At 39.0% G+C, this 19,528-nt stretch overlaps 1 protein-coding gene across 1 annotated transcript in view; it reads right to left on the bottom strand.

The window, feature by feature from the left end:
• ABCA6 (ATP binding cassette subfamily A member 6) overlaps positions 1–19,528 on the bottom strand; it is a 58,530-nt gene that overhangs the window by 8,491 nt on the left and 30,511 nt on the right. Inside the window, exons 18-32 of the mRNA XM_061175505.1 lie at positions 18,420–18,536; positions 17,023–17,191; positions 16,052–16,218; positions 13,783–13,916; positions 12,154–12,291; positions 9,204–9,311; positions 8,154–8,327; positions 7,814–7,927; positions 4,994–5,113; positions 4,620–4,697; positions 3,223–3,314; positions 2,426–2,543; positions 1,665–1,782; positions 437–528; positions 17–195 (exon numbers count right to left, since the gene is read on the bottom strand). Coding sequence (XP_061031488.1) covers positions 17–195; positions 437–528; positions 1,665–1,782; positions 2,426–2,543; positions 3,223–3,314; positions 4,620–4,697; positions 4,994–5,113; positions 7,814–7,927; positions 8,154–8,327; positions 9,204–9,311; positions 12,154–12,291; positions 13,783–13,916; positions 16,052–16,218; positions 17,023–17,191; positions 18,420–18,536 — 1,918 coding nt within the window. The remainder of the gene's footprint in view (positions 1–16; positions 196–436; positions 529–1,664; positions 1,783–2,425; positions 2,544–3,222; positions 3,315–4,619; positions 4,698–4,993; positions 5,114–7,813; positions 7,928–8,153; positions 8,328–9,203; positions 9,312–12,153; positions 12,292–13,782; positions 13,917–16,051; positions 16,219–17,022; positions 17,192–18,419; positions 18,537–19,528) is intronic.

The raw sequence follows: 19,528 nt of genomic DNA, 5'->3' as shown, positions 1-19,528 counted from the left end.
CATGACCGCACAGTACCGTGAAATGGCAACGCTGGCGTCCGCTTTACGCAGCCCTTTCACCGCAGCGAACACCTCCAGATGTTCACGCGCTGTCAGGATGGGCCACAGCACGTTCTCCTGGGGACAGTACCCCAGGAACCGGACGCTGCCGTCCCCCTGATGATCCAAAACCGAACCGTATCCGGTCAGTTCCACCTAAGAAAGTGAACTGGTTTTAGAAACGTGCAAGCTTTTCTCCAATCACATGATTACTCAAGAAACTGACTTGTAGCTAATAAACACCCAAATTTTTTGAGAAATATTACAGAAATTACTTCATATATTTATTATAAAAAACTATTTAAACTACTAAAAGTACAGTCTTACAAGGATATAACCTATATATATTATAACATGTCTATTTTGGGAATGGAAACCATTTCTTCATTTTCACTACCTCTCCAGCTGTTGGCTTCATGACCCCAGATATCATTCTAATAGATGAGCTTTTACCAGCGCCATTAGGTCCTAGCAATCCCAAAATTTCACCTGAAAGAGAATCACCCATTATCAATATTGGAAGTAAAAGAATAACATAAACACGTTTCTTCAATAAGTTTGTGAGATATATGTGCATCCCTCAGTACCATTTTGAAATTTATAATGTATTTGTAATCCATGTCACCAAAACATGTTCTTTAACCCCTATAATTATATAAAACATTTTTGAAAAAGCTTAGTGATTGATATTTGCTATCAATACATAGGTCTTTTTTTTTTTTTTTTTCAGATTACGTTTTCAGTGAAAAAACGTGCCCAGATATTTTTTTATAGCAGATGGCTGATGTGCTGAGTACCTAAGTGCATTCCTAAACTTGGGAAGTCGGGGACATTTTCTCCAGCCCAAATTCCACCACTTGTGTCTGTGTCGCTATCATCTTTCATCTGAACTGGTATGAAAGCCTCTTGACTTGTCCACCACCCAAATTCATGAACAAACAAGAACCAGGGTGTAATATTTTTCAAAGTACCAATTAAATGGTGGCAAAAAGCCTCTAAAAACCCTCTGGTGGCATTCCAATAACTTGGTATAAAGTCTAAACTCTGCTGTTTTTCACAAAGCTGCACCTCATCGGGCCCTGCTCACCTCTTTGACTGCATCCCTTCTGTTCACGGAGGCATCCGCTGACCTCCGTTTGTGCCTTAACCATTCCAAAGGCGTGCCTGTGTCTGAGTCCCTGCCCTTGCTGTCTCCTCCGCCTGAGGTTCTCTTATCTCTTCATGCTCACATAGCTGGCACCTCGTTATCACCTAGATCTTGGCTTAAATGTCTCTGCTTAAGAAACATCTCCCCTAACCCTAAGTGGATGCAGCGCAAGTCACTCCCGTCATTTCACATACTTGAATGCTCCACACAGAACTTGCCAGCATGACATCTGAAACTTCTCTGATAAGTCATTTTTGTTTATCGACCCCTCTGAGGATGTAAAATCCATGAGGTCAGGAACTTGCCTGTTTGTTTCATAATTATATTTCCAGATCCTAAAAGAGCCCCTGGCACACTCAAGAAATATATGTTGAATGAATGAATGAATGCTTCAGCAAGTACAATGGTGCCTGTAACCTAGATGTTCAGTGGGCCTTTCTCAAAATAATGGCAAATTTAAAAAGTGACTCTTCCAAACCTTTTTTAACACAGAAGGAGACATTTCTTGCTGCTATTTTCTTCTTCCTCCTTGAAAAGCACCTTTTCTTCTGGCCTGCATATTCTTTGTGTAGACAGCTAGCAATTATGACTGGTTTCTGGAACAGATGACAGCATGATTTTCCTCTTAAACTCCAGAGACTTTACGTTTCTGTGCTCCCCCTGCTGGAAACTTTCCTGCCCTATGTCATGAACCAAACCACATTTTGAGTTGCCTGTCATCCATATTGCTTGTTTCAGATGTAACATGCATTCATGGATGCCGACAATACTTCTCGCTTCTCAATGGACCGAGTAAACAGCATAGCTTCATAGCTTAGATTCTCAATGGACGGAGTAAACAGCACAGCTTCATGCCGCCTCTTTGCCTTCCCCGAGCAGAAGTATCTGAGCCCACGGAAACACCACCACATCGAAATCGAACCGCAGAGTAATCCTTAAAATCTTAGTCTCTACCTGGCATTTTATAACAAATGTCACATAAATTCTTCAACTCATGAAAATTTTGGTTTTGAAATTATAGCTCTACATATCCAAGCCCATTTTTCTCAGAAAAATAAAACCACTGTGATTTGTGTTCTCTGAGCATCCAGGACCCTCAAAAGAGGCGCCTGCGTGTTTAAGAATTACTTGAATGCACCAAACTGCAAACTTTCTAAACGAAACCCAGCATATCAACCCCCATTCTTGACCGCCCTCGAAGAGCTCCGCTAACACCCATTCTGTCGCTTGCTTTTCTACCTCCTCTGTGGAAATGGTTAGGGCGGTTGCCGTTCTTATTCTTTCTGCCTGAACGTCTTCATCTTCATCTACAGGTTCTTCTGGATTTGGACGACCATCTCTACTTTTAGGGGAAATTCTGCAGAGAAAATGAAATACACAACATGTGATTTTTCTAGGTGTCAAAGACGCATCAAAAATCAGCTTCTCGGTGATTTCACCATGGACCTTTCTTTCAATACACTGGTCATGATGATGGCTCTGTGACTATGGCTTCTGCTTTTGCCAAGAAGGTCCGTCCCGGCAGCCAAATCCCTTTCTCAGTGTTGTTGCCATTCTCCTAATAAGCATCTTTGACCCTTTCAAATTTGTCAGCAAGTCCTGCTGCGTCCTTAAAAATCAGGTCACCTGCATTTTCTCTGTAGACTTTGAGCCCACGTTACTCACACCCAGTATCTGCCTAGTACCTTTTACCTGCATTCCCTCCAGCGGTGAAGCACTCTGGGCTATGCTGCTAAACCGACTCCATCCCATCTCTTCTGGTCAAGCATGTGCGGTCCTCTTGGATGGGAGAATGGCGTATTTGAGTCCTCATTAGATTTTTGAGAGGCTGAAGGCTCCCTTCAGCTCATTACTGGCAGAACTCTGCCTGGGTTTCCTACTTCCTGGCAGTTCAGCCAGAAATCCACTGACCATCATGAAAATCATCATGCTGTTTACATTGTCAATATAAATCAGTAATTTGAGGTCAGTGGTGCAGCCACTAACTAGGAATATGAAAATACGATATTAAGTATGAAAGTAAGTTTTATGCCAACCTGAAAACAGGATCCTTTTGCATTATTTTCTTTCCACACTTTATTTCCAAGCATCGTAGAACAAAAATGAAAAGCAAAGCCTGAAAGTAAGGCTAGGAGCAGAGAAACACTGTTACATTTAGGCATAAGTTCACAAATATTATTGAAATAATAATATTATTATTATTATGAAATATTATTGAAACATTCTGTTTCAATCTGTTTTGACCACAGAATCAAATCTGTGGTCTTTCAGTCTTTGGATAAAATAGATGTGAATCATTCTTAAAAATCAGGGGAGGATTCCAGTTATACAGTAACAATCCAGCTTGGTGGAACCTGCCTTCTTTCTTCTTGTACAGCCTACATCCAGTCTGTTAACAAACGTTATCTGCTCCTACTTGCAAAATGATCCAGAACCCAAGGGCCCCTCACCCCTCCTGGCGCTGCTCCCGCCCCGGCCCAGGTCGCTGTGATGGCTCAATATTGATATTACAGCCCCTTGCTACTGGGTCTCCCTCTTCTTCCCTTGCCCCAAACATCTATTCTCAACACAGTAACTACAGCTGTTCTTTTAAAGCATGTCACATCACATCGCTTCATTTGAAACCCTCCGATGACTCCTTGATTATGAGAAGTAAACTCAAGGTCCTTAACGTGACCCAGAATCTCTGTGTAACTCCTCTGTCCACCCCGCACTTGTCTCTGCTACGTCTGTGATCTTCTCTCATACCACTCTCCCCCGTGGTTACTCTGCCCCAACCACACTGGCCTCCTGGCTGACCCTGAAACAAGCCAGGGTCACCCTCTCCCCTCCTACGGGAACGCTCCTCCCGTGATATCCCTGCAGCTTGCTTCCTTGCCTCTTTCAGGTCTTTATTTTCAAAGTTCATCCTTTCCTGAGCACCCATATTACCCAGCATGTGTTATTTATTTAGTTTATTACCTGCCTCCTTCCACCAGAATTTAAGCCCCACGAGGGCAAGGACTTCTATTTTTGCTCTATGCCTAGAAAAGTACTGACACATATGCAAAGGCAGTAGTTTTCTTCAGCCTAAACATACTAGTATAATCATTTTTCCCTTTCATTCTTTTTTTGACTTGCTTTTTTATCTCTAATGCAAAGGATTTAAGTTATAGTGTATGTGTTTTTTTACAAGCTCTCTCAAATTTGGAGGGGGCAGTAGACAGGATAAATAAACATGAAAAACTAATTTTATACTGAATTCTGGACTTACGCAGTCCATTCAGGCATATAAAAATAACTAGGATTTAGAATCGTGTCTGAATGTAATTGCTTTATCTGACTTTCTTAAAAACACTTTCAAAGTTGGCACACTTCAGACGAGAACAAGGAGTTATTACAGTAAATGATAACTATCCAAAAAGTAGGCGATGAGATAGAAAAACCTTCTTACTATTAGGCATACTAGAAGATCAGCTGCATTCAGGTCATAGTTTGGGTCTTGATATTTTATTTGGTATTTGTGGGCTCTCTGCAAAGACAAAAAAAAAAAGGCTTTTTAAATAGCGCTGTTGAGGTTAAATTTTCGTGCCATAAAATTCACTCATTTTAAGTGTACGATTCAAGGATTTTTAGTAAATTTACAGAGTTGTGAGAGCATCACCACAATTCAACTTAAGAACATTTCTATCACCCCAAAGAGATATCGCCCCCCATTCCCACCTCAGCCCCAGGAAAACACTAGCCTCCTTTCTGTCTTTACAGATTTAGGCAAAGCACTTTAATAGGCCACACGTTCAAAATTAATGACACGGTAACATTTCTTACCTCTTCCAAAAAACCTATAAATCCACCCAAGGTCATTGAGGGAACTAATACCATGCAAACCATCAAGACACGGAAGTCGAACTGATTTATTATAATGATGCCAAACGTGATGACTGCAGTCTACAAGGCAAGGTGACATACATTACACGTCATACATACTCAGTCCATTGATATTTGAGAAAATACTTAAGATGTAGGTGTTCTCATCAAACGCATGAGAATTTTTCCATATGCAGATACACCCCTTTCAAAGGGAGAAGGGAAGGGAGGAGCTTTTGTTAATGAGAATACATATGACCTTCAGCTTCCAACAGAAAATCCTTAGATGAAAACTCTGGAGATTAAGGTGAAAGCTAAAATGACCAAATAGACTTCCTGGACCTCAGTTTTATTCCTGAGTCTGTCACTCATTTTTGTGTGACTTTAAATAGGTTTCTTAATTTTTTTCCCTCCATCAAATGAGGTGAATTATACTAGAAAATCTTGACTTTTCTTCCAATCTGACAGTTCAATATTCCATGACTATGTAGCTTCTCTTCAGTGCTATAAAAATGAAATGAACAAGTAAGCTGGAGTAGACAAAGATGAGACAGGAAAAGGGAAAATAATCAGAAATTATAAGTAAGTACTATACTGTAATACTATGGTGTGTTTTTTACATTTTGAACAAAGAAATTTTTATTTTACAAAATTTACTTTGGTTTTGCAATACTGCTTTGTCTTACTTTAATCCATAATAATTCAAAAATAATTAGCAGCAAAGGAAAAAAGGTATCCAATCATCTGTAGATATATTTCGATTTGAAAGAGAGGGTTTTTGAGAGTCAAATGTTCACTCCTCTGCCGTGGTCCTTTATTTGCTAAAGCTTGCTCATATCACAGTAAGAAGATCTTAATCATCACATTAATCCACAAACCTAATAGAAAAGATGTCTGTATTATCATGACTTTCCTTAGAAATAACAAAGTCAAATTTCTTCGTTTGTTCATTTATTCACTGGAAGCTGAGGAATTAATTACATAGGAGGAATTCACGATAAGATAACGCAGATTTGATTCTGCCTTCTACCATGTATTGAAGGAACTTTGCCCTCATTAGTCTTTCATCCCTTATTATGTAAAGAATTAGGGAAAAAAATGGTCTCTGCTCTCTAAGCCAAGAGATGAACGCTACTGCTCTGGCAGACTCTGGTGTATCAAGTTCTGGAAGGTCTGTCATATCCTGTTGGAGGTGATGCACTTTGAAACCTGGCTGAGAAAATTCTTTCCCATTTTTTCCAACCCAAACATCCCTCCAGAGCCTGCACTCATAAGAAAAGCTCCACCCCTACTCTGCTTCTCCACTGAAGCTGAAGGATAAAGGGGTAAGGAAGGTGTGGTTCTACTGGTGATGTTGAGTGTGCCCTCATCTGAGAAATTGTCACATCTGTACAAACCAGGATGAATGGTGAGTGTATGGTAAACCAGGGCTGACTTCTTGCTTGACACGTAGCAAAAAGGCATTAATCTAGACACCCATTTATCTCAGTCTGGAGTGGTTTCTGTTTAAGGAGAGCCCAAACAAAGAGTAGAGAAAAAGGAACCATGACTCCAGGCTGCTGATGACTTAGGACTGAAGACCAATACGCTCAAAGAGTGTCTCTGAGGTCACTCACTAGGATATTTCATCCCTCACTCATCCTGACAGTAACAGACCTGTCAACAGCCGTACTGGCCAATAACACTGACACTGCTTGAACATCGGCTCCAAAAGAGACTTTGTTCAGAATTGAAACTACTAGAATACACAAAGTGTGGACACGAATTCTTCGTCCACCTTTTCTGGACATATACAAGAGTACGGACTGAAAAGAAATCAACTATTATTCAGACTGGTATCTGTTCTGCTTACCCAGAATCTGGGTTTACATTAGGCAAAAGCATTAAGTCTGTTGACTGAACAAAAAAAATTCCCAATGCAAAGCATGAATGCAAAGACTTTGGGTGCACCAAATCTTCATGATTGCCTCAAAGCCAGTCTTCCAAGTAAGGTATCTCTATAGGCACTACCTGCTGGATACCGAGAAATACAATCTAGAGACACCAAATCGGAATACTGTCCACTGAGAAGGGATAAGTCAACAGCTAACTGCTGACCAGAACAGTCCAAGGCTAATTTCTTCTAGAAATCGATGGATGATGTCATACCTATTTTCTTAGCAGATGGGCTTTGGTTGGGTTCCTCTCATGATTTCAGGACTCCCATTCCCAAGAGTTGGGAGCTGTGTTTACAAGAGAGACATTTAACCACCAGCTGGGGATTTCAGCCAAAAAGCACCAGAAATGCTGAGATTAGGCATCTCCACAGTCTTGGTAAACATTTCCATCCAAGTTTTGAGTAATCTTGGACTTTCAGTAACCTTTCATTTATATTTACAAATACTTCCTCTGGCATAGGTATAAAAACCTCTTTGATCTCTGAAATTATTAGAATCTGAGTTTAAGAGAGACTTTCTTAAGACTGTAGAAATGGATTGTACTGTCAAATGCTATAAAGCCAGTTTTGGTTCTAGTGTTGCCAGGAAGCCCTATGTTCTGAAGGATCCAGTAACTCAATGATAGCATCTTGAGCATCAGGTCCTCTGTAAGATTCTCCATCAATTCTAGTCAAGGTTGTACAGGAATTCTCCGGGAACATCTTTGACTCAGTAACATGTTACATCCCCTCCCCTTTCTAGGGTGTAATTTTAAGGTATTAATTTTCCCCATCGCTCAAGGTAAACGTGACTATATTTAATGTAACATTAAAAGTTTAAAAAAGAACTCTGTGTAAATACTTACCATGTAGAAGCAAAATGACCAAAGTCCACTATTTTTTCTCCTCTTCCGAAAAATAAATGATATCACATATGTCAGGAAGACAAGAGAAACTGCGTACCCAAGCGTAATGACAGCCTGAAGATAATACAAATAAATATCAAAGTCAAAAAAATGAAATCTAAACTGAGGGCAAGGTTACAAAATTTTTTATTTTTCTCATTACACATGCACTTTGCATGGTTTTTGTCTGGGTGTATGACAAAATAAAAATGAAAACCTCATGCTTATATGAAATTGCACCAGTATTAAAATTTATTACGAGTTCCCGTATAAGACACCGTCTATGTCACGTACTACTCACCAAAGCAAGCACAGCTCGACTCGCGAGATGAATGTGTACCATGTTTGCTGCGTAGAAAACTGAATACATTAAAAGGAGAATGAAATTGTAGAGGTTAACGTCCACCAGGGCCTGACCGCACCAGTAAGCAGACGGGAAGAGTCCTGAAATCCACAGCTGGGACTTAGTTCTCTTCTAATGGAAAAACACAGCGTATACAGAGATTCAGTTGAAATCCAAATCCAAAGCAAACACATCGGAAGATTTGTAAAGATAAATATAATCTAATATTCGAATACTTAAAAAATTTTAATATAATATTTTAAAACCTATTTTTAAAAATCTAATATTTTTAAATTTTAGTAATTTTAATTCTGTGCACGTTGTTTAGGAAGCTGAGGTCTAAAGAGCCAATTCCATCAAGGTGGGCATTTTGAAACTGAGTATTATTTTATTTGATAGATTTGAGTCACAAAACCACTTCAGCTCATGAAGAACAAATAGAGCAGTAGACCTCCTAATGATCAAGGCATGCGTCTCCTTCAAAAGAAATGGTATTTTGTAATCTGAAGAACAGCAAGTTCTTCATTATCCAAATATGCTCGGGGAGAGTTAATGACTCAGAATTGTAAGAGAGAGATGACTTATCTAAATTCGATGTAATTGTTTTGCCTGGTTAATGAGCATGACCCAATACAAATACAACCAAAAAATTGTATTCTCCACGGTAGAAAGTGGCTTCAAGTCTTAACTGTGGTCCTCAATTACGACATAGATGATTTCTTCCTTGTAGTTAGGAAATAATGTAGTTGAAAGTTTTATAATATTCCCCTTTGAAGGTTTAGATTCATTTGAGTCCCTGCCAGATTATTGCACTTTTCCTGTCATTTTGAAGTAAAAAAGTACTTTGTGTTTTTAGAAGTAAAATTTCTGACTTGATAGAAATAATGTTTAACTACATTATCTAATTTAAACACATGTTAAAAGGTTTTCCTGTGAGACAACACATAGCATTTAAAATACAACTACTGAAGTCCCCGAGTTTCTTTTCTTTTTTCCCCCGTTTCTTACTTTGTAATCGCTGACACTGTTCATGGCGATGTAAGGAGAAATGCTGCACACGACGAAAAATAAGAAAAAGGACCCTTCTGGCAACCCAGTCCAGAACAATGCATAATTCTGCAAGTATAAAAGGTACTCTTTACTTTGTAGGGTACACAGAGGTGAAAATATAATGTCATACTCATAAGACTTATATAATGTTATAAATCAATAAACAACAAAAGTAATTAATTAATTAAAGATATTCAATACATTAAAGTACTTTAAACCAGTGAATATTTTTAAAAGTGAAGAAAGGGACTTCCCTGGTGGCGCAGTGGTTAAGAATCCCCCAGCCAATGCAGGGGACACAGGTTCGATCCCTGGTCCGGGAAGATCCCACATGCCGCAGAGCAACTAAGCCCGTGTGCCACAACTACTGAGCCTGCACTCTAGAGCCCGCGAGCCACAACTACTGAGCCCGTGTGCCTAGAACCCGTGCTCTGCAAGGAGAAGCCACCGCAATGAGAAGCCCGCGCACCGCAACGAAGAGTAGCCCCTGCTCGCCGCAACTAGAGAAAGCCCGCGCGCAGCAACAAAGACCCAACACAGCCAAAAATAAACAAATTAAAAAAATAAACAAATATAAAAAAAATGAAATACTGATCATCATAAAAGTACGTGCTTTTTGAAATATTGAAAAATCAAAAGTGAACATCTAACAACAGAGATTGGCACAACACTGTAAATCAACTACAAAAAAAATAAAATTAAAGTACAAAGTAGAAAAAAAAAGTGTACATCGAGTTTATCAACCTCTGCACATGGAGGTGGGAGGGAAAATAGTTTCTGATCATTTAACGTGAGGCTTCAACGCCTAGGAAAAAAGAGAAGTGAAAAATAACTCAGGACCCATTTCAGGGTGTATATCCAAAAGAAATGAAAGCAGGGTCTCAGAGAGATACCCGCACACACGTGTTCACAGCAGTACTATTCACAAAAGCCAAGAGATGGGAGCAACCACATGTCCATGGACAGAAAAATGGATAAACAAAATGTGGTATGCATATTATTAATCCTTAAAAGGAAGGAAATCTTGTCACACGCTACAACACGGATGAACTGTGGGGACATAAGGGAAATGGGAAATAAGCCAGTCACAAAAAGACAAATGCTAGCATGTGATCCTACTTGTATGAGTCAAATCCACAGAAACAGCAAGTAGAATGGTGGTTGCCAGGGGCCATGAGGAGGGGGTAATGGGGATTTCTTGTTTAATGGGTACAGAGTGTTAATTCTGCAAGACAGAAAAATTCTGGAGCTCTGATTCACAATAATGTGAATACACTTAACACTTCTGAAGTGTACCCTTTAAAATGACTAGACGGTAAGTTTTATGTTATGTGGGTTTTTTTAATCACAATTATAAAAATAATAATTCAGGAATTATGATCCAAGAGAAATAGATTATTCAGGCCTGAGCAACACGTCTTTCTCAGCAAACCTAGTGATGAGGATGTGAAGATACTGGCAGCTGAGTGGATGCTTCTGAAGCACAGGCTTAAAAGGAAAACTCATTACACCAAGCCCATCCTCAAAGAGATGAACTTCAAGTCACTACCCCCAAATCAATGTCTGTCTGCGGCTGGGTTTATGCTCAGATGGGGTACAGAGCTGCCTCTTAGATTTAATTACAGGAGACTAGTGCAGTAGCCTGTCTCAAAATAATTCTCAAACTTCACTTAAGGCTTTGGAGGCTACATTTACAAATTCTAATTTTTCACCAGATGGGAAAATGCATCACTATCTTTATAAGAATGGCTGAAAGAAGAAAGGTGTGTGCCTCTGGGGGTGCCTAAGAGAATAACCATGGGGCCTCGGTCCATTTTGATCCTGAACAAACAGGCAATAAAATGAGGAAACTAAAGGACCGAGAGGGGGTAACATCTACCTCTTTCTACTACCCGCTGGTCCCACTTTCTGGAGCGTTCCTTTCTGGCACCATCCCCGCTCTCATGGTCAGTGCTGGCTGCAGCTCAGGTATATCCCACCCACCTGCTCTCGCATGTACTCCCAGCACCACTAAGGCAGTGAGGCCCCAAAGTGAATTCAACCTCTTTGTCACAATGTGGGCTTCCCTTTCTGATGGCGCCATTTCTAATTGGGTTTCCTGCTCTTCCAACTTCCTGGTTTGGAACAGTTTGGAGTCAGCTTGGAGAGATCCCTCTCGGGCATCAATCAGGGTCTAACCAGAGAATCTTAACTACCTTCCGTACTTAAAATACAGAGAAGTTAACCACGCAATGGTTACATGGGTGGGAAGAGTGGAGGAACCAACAAGGATGATGAAGCCAGAAGCCACTGTCCCTTCTGGGTTAGAAAGAGGAAGGAAGGAGATGATGTGATTGGAGCCCAGGGTGTGGGATGCTTCTGCTGTCCCAGCGCCTATCACTGCTCCCTGTGGTCTAAATCCAGCCTACAGCCAGCTGACAAAGAATCCCGAAAGCTAGCCTGTGGGTACCAGGCACCCTCGCGATGCAGAGCAATGATGGGTAAGTAAAGGAATTAATCAGGTGGCAGATAGCCCAAGAACTGGCAAATTCTCCTTCATTTCAGTCAGTGAAGGGTCCACCAACAAATTACATTGGATTTATGAGATTCTAAAGCCGGGTTACAAGTGCTCCTGATTTCCAATTCACTGTACACACACACACACACACACACACACACTCTCTCTCACTCTCTCCAATACACTTCTGCAATCGAGTATGTATTTTTTCAGACGATTCCCTAGGAGACTATGACAGAATATTGAACAATATTCCCCCATGCAAATTCTCTAATAATTACTTAAGAAAAAAATCATATTTTGTTAGGTATAGTCTGTCTGAAAAGTTAGGACACAGTAATTTTTAGGATTAACAATCCATTATGAATATTTAACAGCTAAAGAGGGAAAATGAGTAAATCCAATACTTACAAAAGGAAATGAGCTTCTCTCGGTTCGAATATACTGTGTATGATTAAGCATTCGAAGTAACCCATTGCTGACAATATTCATGAGAGTAGGAAAACAGTGCAGTCTCTTGGTATTGCATACAACTGAAAATCTATAATCCTTCAAATAAAACAAAGACAGATAAAATACTGTTAATCCTAAATCATTAAAGAACAAAGAAAAAGGTTTTGTGTTTAAGAGCTTAACAATGCCACATTCTAGCTGTGTGGCCATCTTTAAGTTAACTGGCCTTTCTGAGCTTCAGCTTCCTCTTCTGTGAAAGGGGAGAATAAATGGGTTGTTAAACAGTTTAAATGAGATAATGTATATTAGGCCCTAGCACCGTGGATCGCACAGCTGGCAATATGAATTTTTATTAGGATTACTAATTTATTAGTAATTTTCAAATTACTAATTATTATACTAATTATACTAACAATATATTATAGTATAAAATTATTAGTATAAAATTATATTATAGTATAAAGTTATTATAGTTTAAAATTATTATAAAACTACTAATTTTATAATTTTATGAGTAATTTATTTATAATTTGATATTAGGAGTTATTAGTATTACTAATTTTATTAGTATTACTAATTCCTCATTTTGCTTATGAGGAAATCTCATCTAACAAGATTTAAAAGTGGCCCTGAAAAGGAGACACTAGGCCTACAGTGAGCAAGCAAAGGAATCCTGATGTTCTGGGTCGGAGATGAGCATGGGGTTAATAAAACATTCACGGTTACACTGCCAGTAAAGCGTTCTCACACTTTCTAAGAAAATATTTATGATCTTCATGTTTATAAAAATGTTCATGCATTGATCAAGAGGCTCAATATTGTTCAATATTACCAAGAGTTCATGCAAGAAATACCACAGATACGTAACAAGTAAAGCAAATGTCAAGCAACGTAGTTTCCTAGAGTTGGCACAAAGAGATTACGTTTTTTATGATGTACCTACTTTAGGTAGAACTGAATTCAGTGATACATCTTCAAAGCCTTTTGTTTCTGTTTCTACTTCCCTTGTAGCAAGAAACAAACAGGTAGCTTCATTTAATTTGGCCCCCAGCTTTGCATTGGAATTTAAGTAAGACTCGGAGTTTTACTCAAGATTGGGATGTATTTTCAATAGTTTTATTCCTGTGAAAGGATCTCTACTGCTTATACTCTTTTACCCAAATTGAAACATATTAAATAATAAACTGAGAACACTTTTCTCTCAGAGATTTCATCCGGCTCTTATGGTATTTAATGTATTTTCTCAATATATAAAAATATCACTTGGGTAGTCGTTAAATAGGATTTCTTAAATTCATAATTATATGGGTTGGTACTTTTAAGGTCTAATATTTTTTTGAGTATGAATAATGCAATGACATTTAGGTAGTTTCAAATGTAAAAAAATCATCTAATTCAAAATTTAAGATAAAAATGTTTTACAACAACCTATTTAAACTTCACAGTTTATTCAATAACCCCAAATGTTTTTAAGTCAAGTCGCTGTATACTAGCTGGATTAACTTTCTGCAGTTTTTACAACTGTTAAAATGTAGCACTTTAATGTTTTTCATAAAAGCAAAAACAAGAGGTAAGTAGCAAGCATACCCTTTTTTTACCAGATACTATGATAGCTCCATTGTAAGATGGGTCATCAGTGCCATTTCTATTTTCAAAGTCATCTACTTCCAAAAGTATATTTTGATGCTTCAGTGACTGTATAAAATCTTCAATATTTGATTCTAGTATGAAATCAATAACAGAAGGTCATTATATAAAGCAAGAACATATATGACAATTAAAAAAAATAAACATACACAATTTAAAATCAATATTTATAGAATATATATAGAAAAAAGAATATCATGATGCCCAATGTGTCTTTGGGCATCAAAATAATAATATTCGCCCATGAAAGAGAACCCATTATACTATCTTCTGTTTATCAAATCTTATGCTGTGATGAGTTAGCTTTATAATGCTATTTAATGCACGCTAACATGTGACCATTAAAACATGATAACTCTATTTTCTGACTTTCGGTTAAAAAACACATTTGAACTCATTAATTTGTGAAAATATAATAATTGTATGAGAAGTACTTTAGATTAGCCATCCTAAAATGGCCAATAATAAACTCCCCTCTCTCCTTCATTCTCCAAAATAACAGAAAAGCAAATATATGTATGTATATGTATACTAGGTACACATATTTACATATATATGCCATAAATACATTTTTCCTTTGGAGGTGGGACATGAGTGCCACTATCCAATCAAAGCGTTTGATACACCCCTAAAGAAGAAAGCAGATGGGATTGTTTGACAGAAATAAGAGCTGAGAAAACTGTGCAGCCTAGAGCACCCGGAAGCCAACAGCTACAGAGGTAAAACCAATTTCCAGGATATCTAAACCCAGAGTGGACAAATTCAAGGGGCAAATTGGGCTCTGAAGCCATGGTCAGGCTCACTGACCGGTTAACCACACCTGAACAAGGCGACCCCGCCTCGTGTTTCAGAATAGGCAGCGGCTGCCGTGAATTACTTTCTAAGAGACATTATCTGGGGAAGTTACTTTAGGGCAAGACCTAAAGTAACTCCAGACAGTTAGGGATGCCTGGAGGATGGAGGACAGGACAGGATGGAGTGAAAAAGGAAAAAGGAGGACTCGTGTTTCTTTGCTCATTTGAACTTTGAAATGGGAATTCATACTAGGATTGGAAAAATAGGGCCAAGTCCTGGATGACAGGATTCTCACCAGGTGGGAAAGGGACGCACACACACAAAATAACCTTTCCAAGCATCCTGGGGCATCCACACATCCCACTCCATCTCCACAGTCACTTGAGTAGGACACCTTCATGGTGACCCACATTCGCCTAGGCAAACAGGGATGCTCCAATTCAAGAGGAACATCTAACCAATAATCATCAGACTCTGAGAAAAGAGGAAGAAGATGGCACAGAAGCTCCACACTTAGATCACAAAATAGCTAACAGCTGAGTACAGAAAAGAAAAAAGTGAGTAGGTTAACACAAGTACATGGATCTCAGAGTAACTGGAGAGGAAAATACATACATGAGACAACAACAAACTGAAAGGTAAAGGAACAATTCTAGATCTTGGAAATCCAATATACAATTAGCAAGACTTTCAGTTTTAAGGTAGCAGAGTAAATAAAATTGCTTTCTAAAACCCAAATGGAAAACAAGAAGAAGAATGAGAAACAGGAACGAAAAGACCACCTTGGTTTAAAGAGGAGGCATCTAGACCTCTGAATCATGAATTGATATAAAAATTGGAACGCACGGGGGACGTCATCAAGAGAGGACTCGTACTCTGAATCTATTTTTTAACATCTTAGGGAGAAACATAAAAGCTTCTTCTTTACAGCGAAATAAGCAATTAGGCAAAACCAACTGCCCATCATTTAGGAGAACAAGGTCACGGGTTCCAAATGGTCTTAAGGAATCTTCCTAGATCTTGTTGGAGGGGCATAGCGTATAAAAATGCCATCTTTACATATCAATCAGTATGTATAACATTTAGAGCATAGGTTAGGCAGCTGTAACAAAGAGATGTAAAAATAGAGTGGTTCCGTAAATATAGGACTCTATTTCCCTCTCACGTAAGAGCTTAGGATAGTCAGGCAGACAGGCTGATAGGGAGATAGGTTATATAGTGACTCAGCCTCCTCTGTCTTGTCCCACCATCTCCAAAGTCACAGCAAACGGGCATCATTCCTCATAGTTGTTTTCTATAAGTGAGGTTTAAATATACATTTTATTCCCTTATAATTTGCTTTCCCCCACTCTACATGTGCTATTTAACAATAAAAATAACTTATTTCTGGATTTAAATTTTGTTTTTTGTTTACCTGTGTTGTTGATGATCAGTAAGCTGGTACGAGGGTCTTGGGGAAGTTGTCCAGGAGAGAGGAAATACAGTTCGGGTTTAAAGTCCCAATCAGTCTTTTGATTTAATACAGCATAGAGTATGCTTTCCACAATCAGAGGGAACATTGCAATTCCAAATACAAATAATCTATCAATAAAGAAAATTTACCATATGAATCTATAACAATGTTATTTATTCAGCCAGACATTTCACAAATATTTGCTGAGGGCCATCTATAATAGACGCTAAAATTTTGAAAGTTACACCTTTGCACGCCACACAGTACTAAAAGGCATTGCAATAAAACACAAGGCTATCAAACTATGAGAATTAAACAGACCTAACATACAGGTGTTCCCACCTTTGGTAAGATCAAATGCTACATTTATCCAACTCTGGCAGGAATGTTGGTTGGGTATCATGTTCTAGTTTTTTGTTGTTGTTTGTTTTTGCTTTTTTTTTTAGATCCAAGATAACAATTTTCTTTTCTTTTTTTCTTTTTTAAATTCTCTTCCCATATAGGTCATTACAGAGTGTTGAGTAGAGCTCTCTGTGCTATACAATAGGTCCTTATTAGTTATCTATTTTATATATAGTAGTGTGTATATGTCAATCCCAAACTCCCAATTTATCCCTCCTGCCTCTTTCCCCCCTTGCTAACCATAAGATTGTTTCCTACATCTGTGATTCTACTTCTGTTTTATGAATAAGTTCATTTGTACCATTTTTTAAGGTTCCATATATAGCGATATCATATATTTGTCTTTCTGTGTCTGAGTTACTTCACTCAGTATGACAATCTTTAGGTCCATCCATGTTGCTGCAAATGTCATTATTTCGTCCTTTTTTATGGCTGAGTAATATTCCACTGTATTCTAGTTTTTACCTTTCTCCTGGTTTAACCCTCTCTTGTCACTCGCTATCTAACAAACCACGTGCTCTGATACTCACAGGGTCAAAAATGCTTTCTTCCCATGTTTTAACTTTAAGAAACGGAGCCGTGCCATTGCACAGAACTGCAGTCTCCAGAGGCCCATGGCGCTCACAGCCGTCTGCATCTCAGGGAGAGAAGAGCAAGGTGGATCCATTCCAGGCAGGCGTCCTGTGTCCCCCATCATCTCTGCTTGTTCAGAATTTGCACACACACACACACACACAGTACACACACATTGTTAATGCCACCATGGGCATCACAGTTTTCTCTTTTTAGCAATATTATAAATTGTTTTAGAATGTTCGTGGTTACAAAGCAAAGAACATAAGAAAAGAATTATGTGTATGATGCCCACATTCAATAAACTCAGTGGGGAAAATATGCTGAATTCATACCAAAAGTGGAATTCAGGAAAGGATGATCTCACTATGCCCAGTCTTTGAGAAGGCAGAGAAGGTCCCATAAGATAAAATATTCTGAGGGATTTCAAGAAATCTTCTCCATAGGAACAGCCAATCATGGATGCCTAAATATCTACTGTTGAGCTATCAATAATTTAGAAGTATATGTGAAAGATTATCAGCTCTGAAACCATCAGATCTGTACCTGATTCCCAAATATATGCCTTACAAGCAGCATGATTTGGGGCAAATCACTTAACTGTGGTTTGTCCGATTTTCTTATACGTAAAAGCGTGCCAATGGCATTTGTTATAAAGGTTATTATAAGAAGATAATTGCAATATAGCCACACATTGATCAAAGTGTCTGGCACAGAGGCTGCAAAATGACAGTTCTTATTATTATCGCCCATTAAAATACACCTTAGGAAGGACTTCCCTGTCGGTCCAGTGGTTAAGACTCTGCACTTCCACTGCAGGGGGTGCAGGTTCGATCCTTAGTCAGAGAAGTAAGATCCCACATGCCGCATGGTGCGGTCAAAAAAAAAAAAAAAGAATCAGTAAAAATACAGTAAAATGAAATGAAATAAAATAAAATACGCCTTAGGAGATTATTTAATCATTTTCCTCATTAAGACCTTAATGGAAATCTGATATGAACAAGCTAAGGGCGATTTTTATAAGAAACATCTGCTCAGACTTTATGACCCTGATTGAGAGGCTTTGACATCCTCAAAGTATCCAAGAAGCAGTGAGCGTCTGGGGGTAGGAGAAAGCTGCTGAAATAGGAAGCAAATCATTTCCAAAGGGAAATCCGGGATACTCCAAGAAGGGATCTGTGTTCAGTCCTCATAACGATGCTAAGAAACAGTGACAGCCTTTCCCAAACGGCAGAGTCAGATTTGGAAGTTGTCACATTCCTTAGTGTGAATCATGCATAAGACATTATAAATACTAAGTTGATACATGAGCATTTGGAAATTGATCTTCCATGAAGTATACAGACGGATTTACCTTGCTCAGCAGTTGATGTTCCTTCCAGTTTCATGAAGACTTCATTCAGAGTTGACGTGGAAACGTCATAGCCCATCACGCCCAGGCCAGAACGCTTATCGAGATCACTGAAAAGGTCTAGGGCAACAGAGGGGAATAGATACATTTGAAATACCACATCGACAACTAAACCTAGTAAGTAAATACTTATCTAAAAGATGATGCAGAGTATTGTGCAAAAAGTTTATGTCTTTGGAATATCACAGTAAGCAAAAGCAAAATTTCACTAGAATGTTCTCCCTCTCTGAACTGAACATGTCAGGCTTCTCCCTCTGTCCTCAAACCCTCTGCACTCCATCTTCTGTCCACAGCTCATGAACTGCCTGCAAACTTCTTTGAGGAAAGATGAGCAGTCAGAAAGAGCATCCTTTTCTCACACCACATATCAATGTATATGTCTACCCCTATTCCTGGTTTCCCTTCTGTGTGATTTGTAGCTGCTCCCACCAAAGCCCACCTCTTTGACTTGTGTCCTGAATTCCATCCCTTTGGGCATCTTAAGGACTTCCCAAAATAGTCTCTTCTTTTTCTCTCCTGCATCATCAACTTCTCCTACATGTACTGGGTCACCCCAAACCAGAGGCAAAAATGCTGTAAGATCACCCACGGAACAAAGACAAGCAACAGTAGGGACTTCCCTGGTGGCGCAGTGGTTAAGAATCCGCCTGCCAGTGCAGGGGACATGGGTGCGAGCCCTGGTCCGGGAAGATCCCACATGCCGCGGAGCAACTAAGCCCGTGCGCCACAACTACTGAGCCTCTGCTCGCTGCAACTAGAGAAAGCCCGCGCGCAGCAAAGAAGACCCAATGCAGCCAAAAATAAATAAATAAAATATAAATGAATTTTTAAAAAAGACAAGCAACAGCAAAAGCAAAAACAAAACAAAACAAATCTACTCCTTTCCCACACACATACACACATTGCTCCAAAGATTTGTCTCTTTCGTTCTCTTTCATGAGTCGCATCATATTCACACTTAACCTACACAAATCCAAAGGCTACCCTTATGCCTCCACAGAGGGTACTCTCTTCAAGGTCATCAGCGATTCCAGATTTCTTAATTCAATGAA

The sequence above is a fragment of the Eubalaena glacialis genome, chromosome 19 (assembly GCF_028564815.1).
Source record: "Eubalaena glacialis isolate mEubGla1 chromosome 19, mEubGla1.1.hap2.+ XY, whole genome shotgun sequence".
Classification (NCBI taxonomy): Eukaryota; Metazoa; Chordata; class Mammalia; order Artiodactyla; family Balaenidae; genus Eubalaena; species Eubalaena glacialis.
Note: the sequence above shows the minus strand (reverse complement) of the source record. Positions and strands in the feature narration are given on the sequence as shown.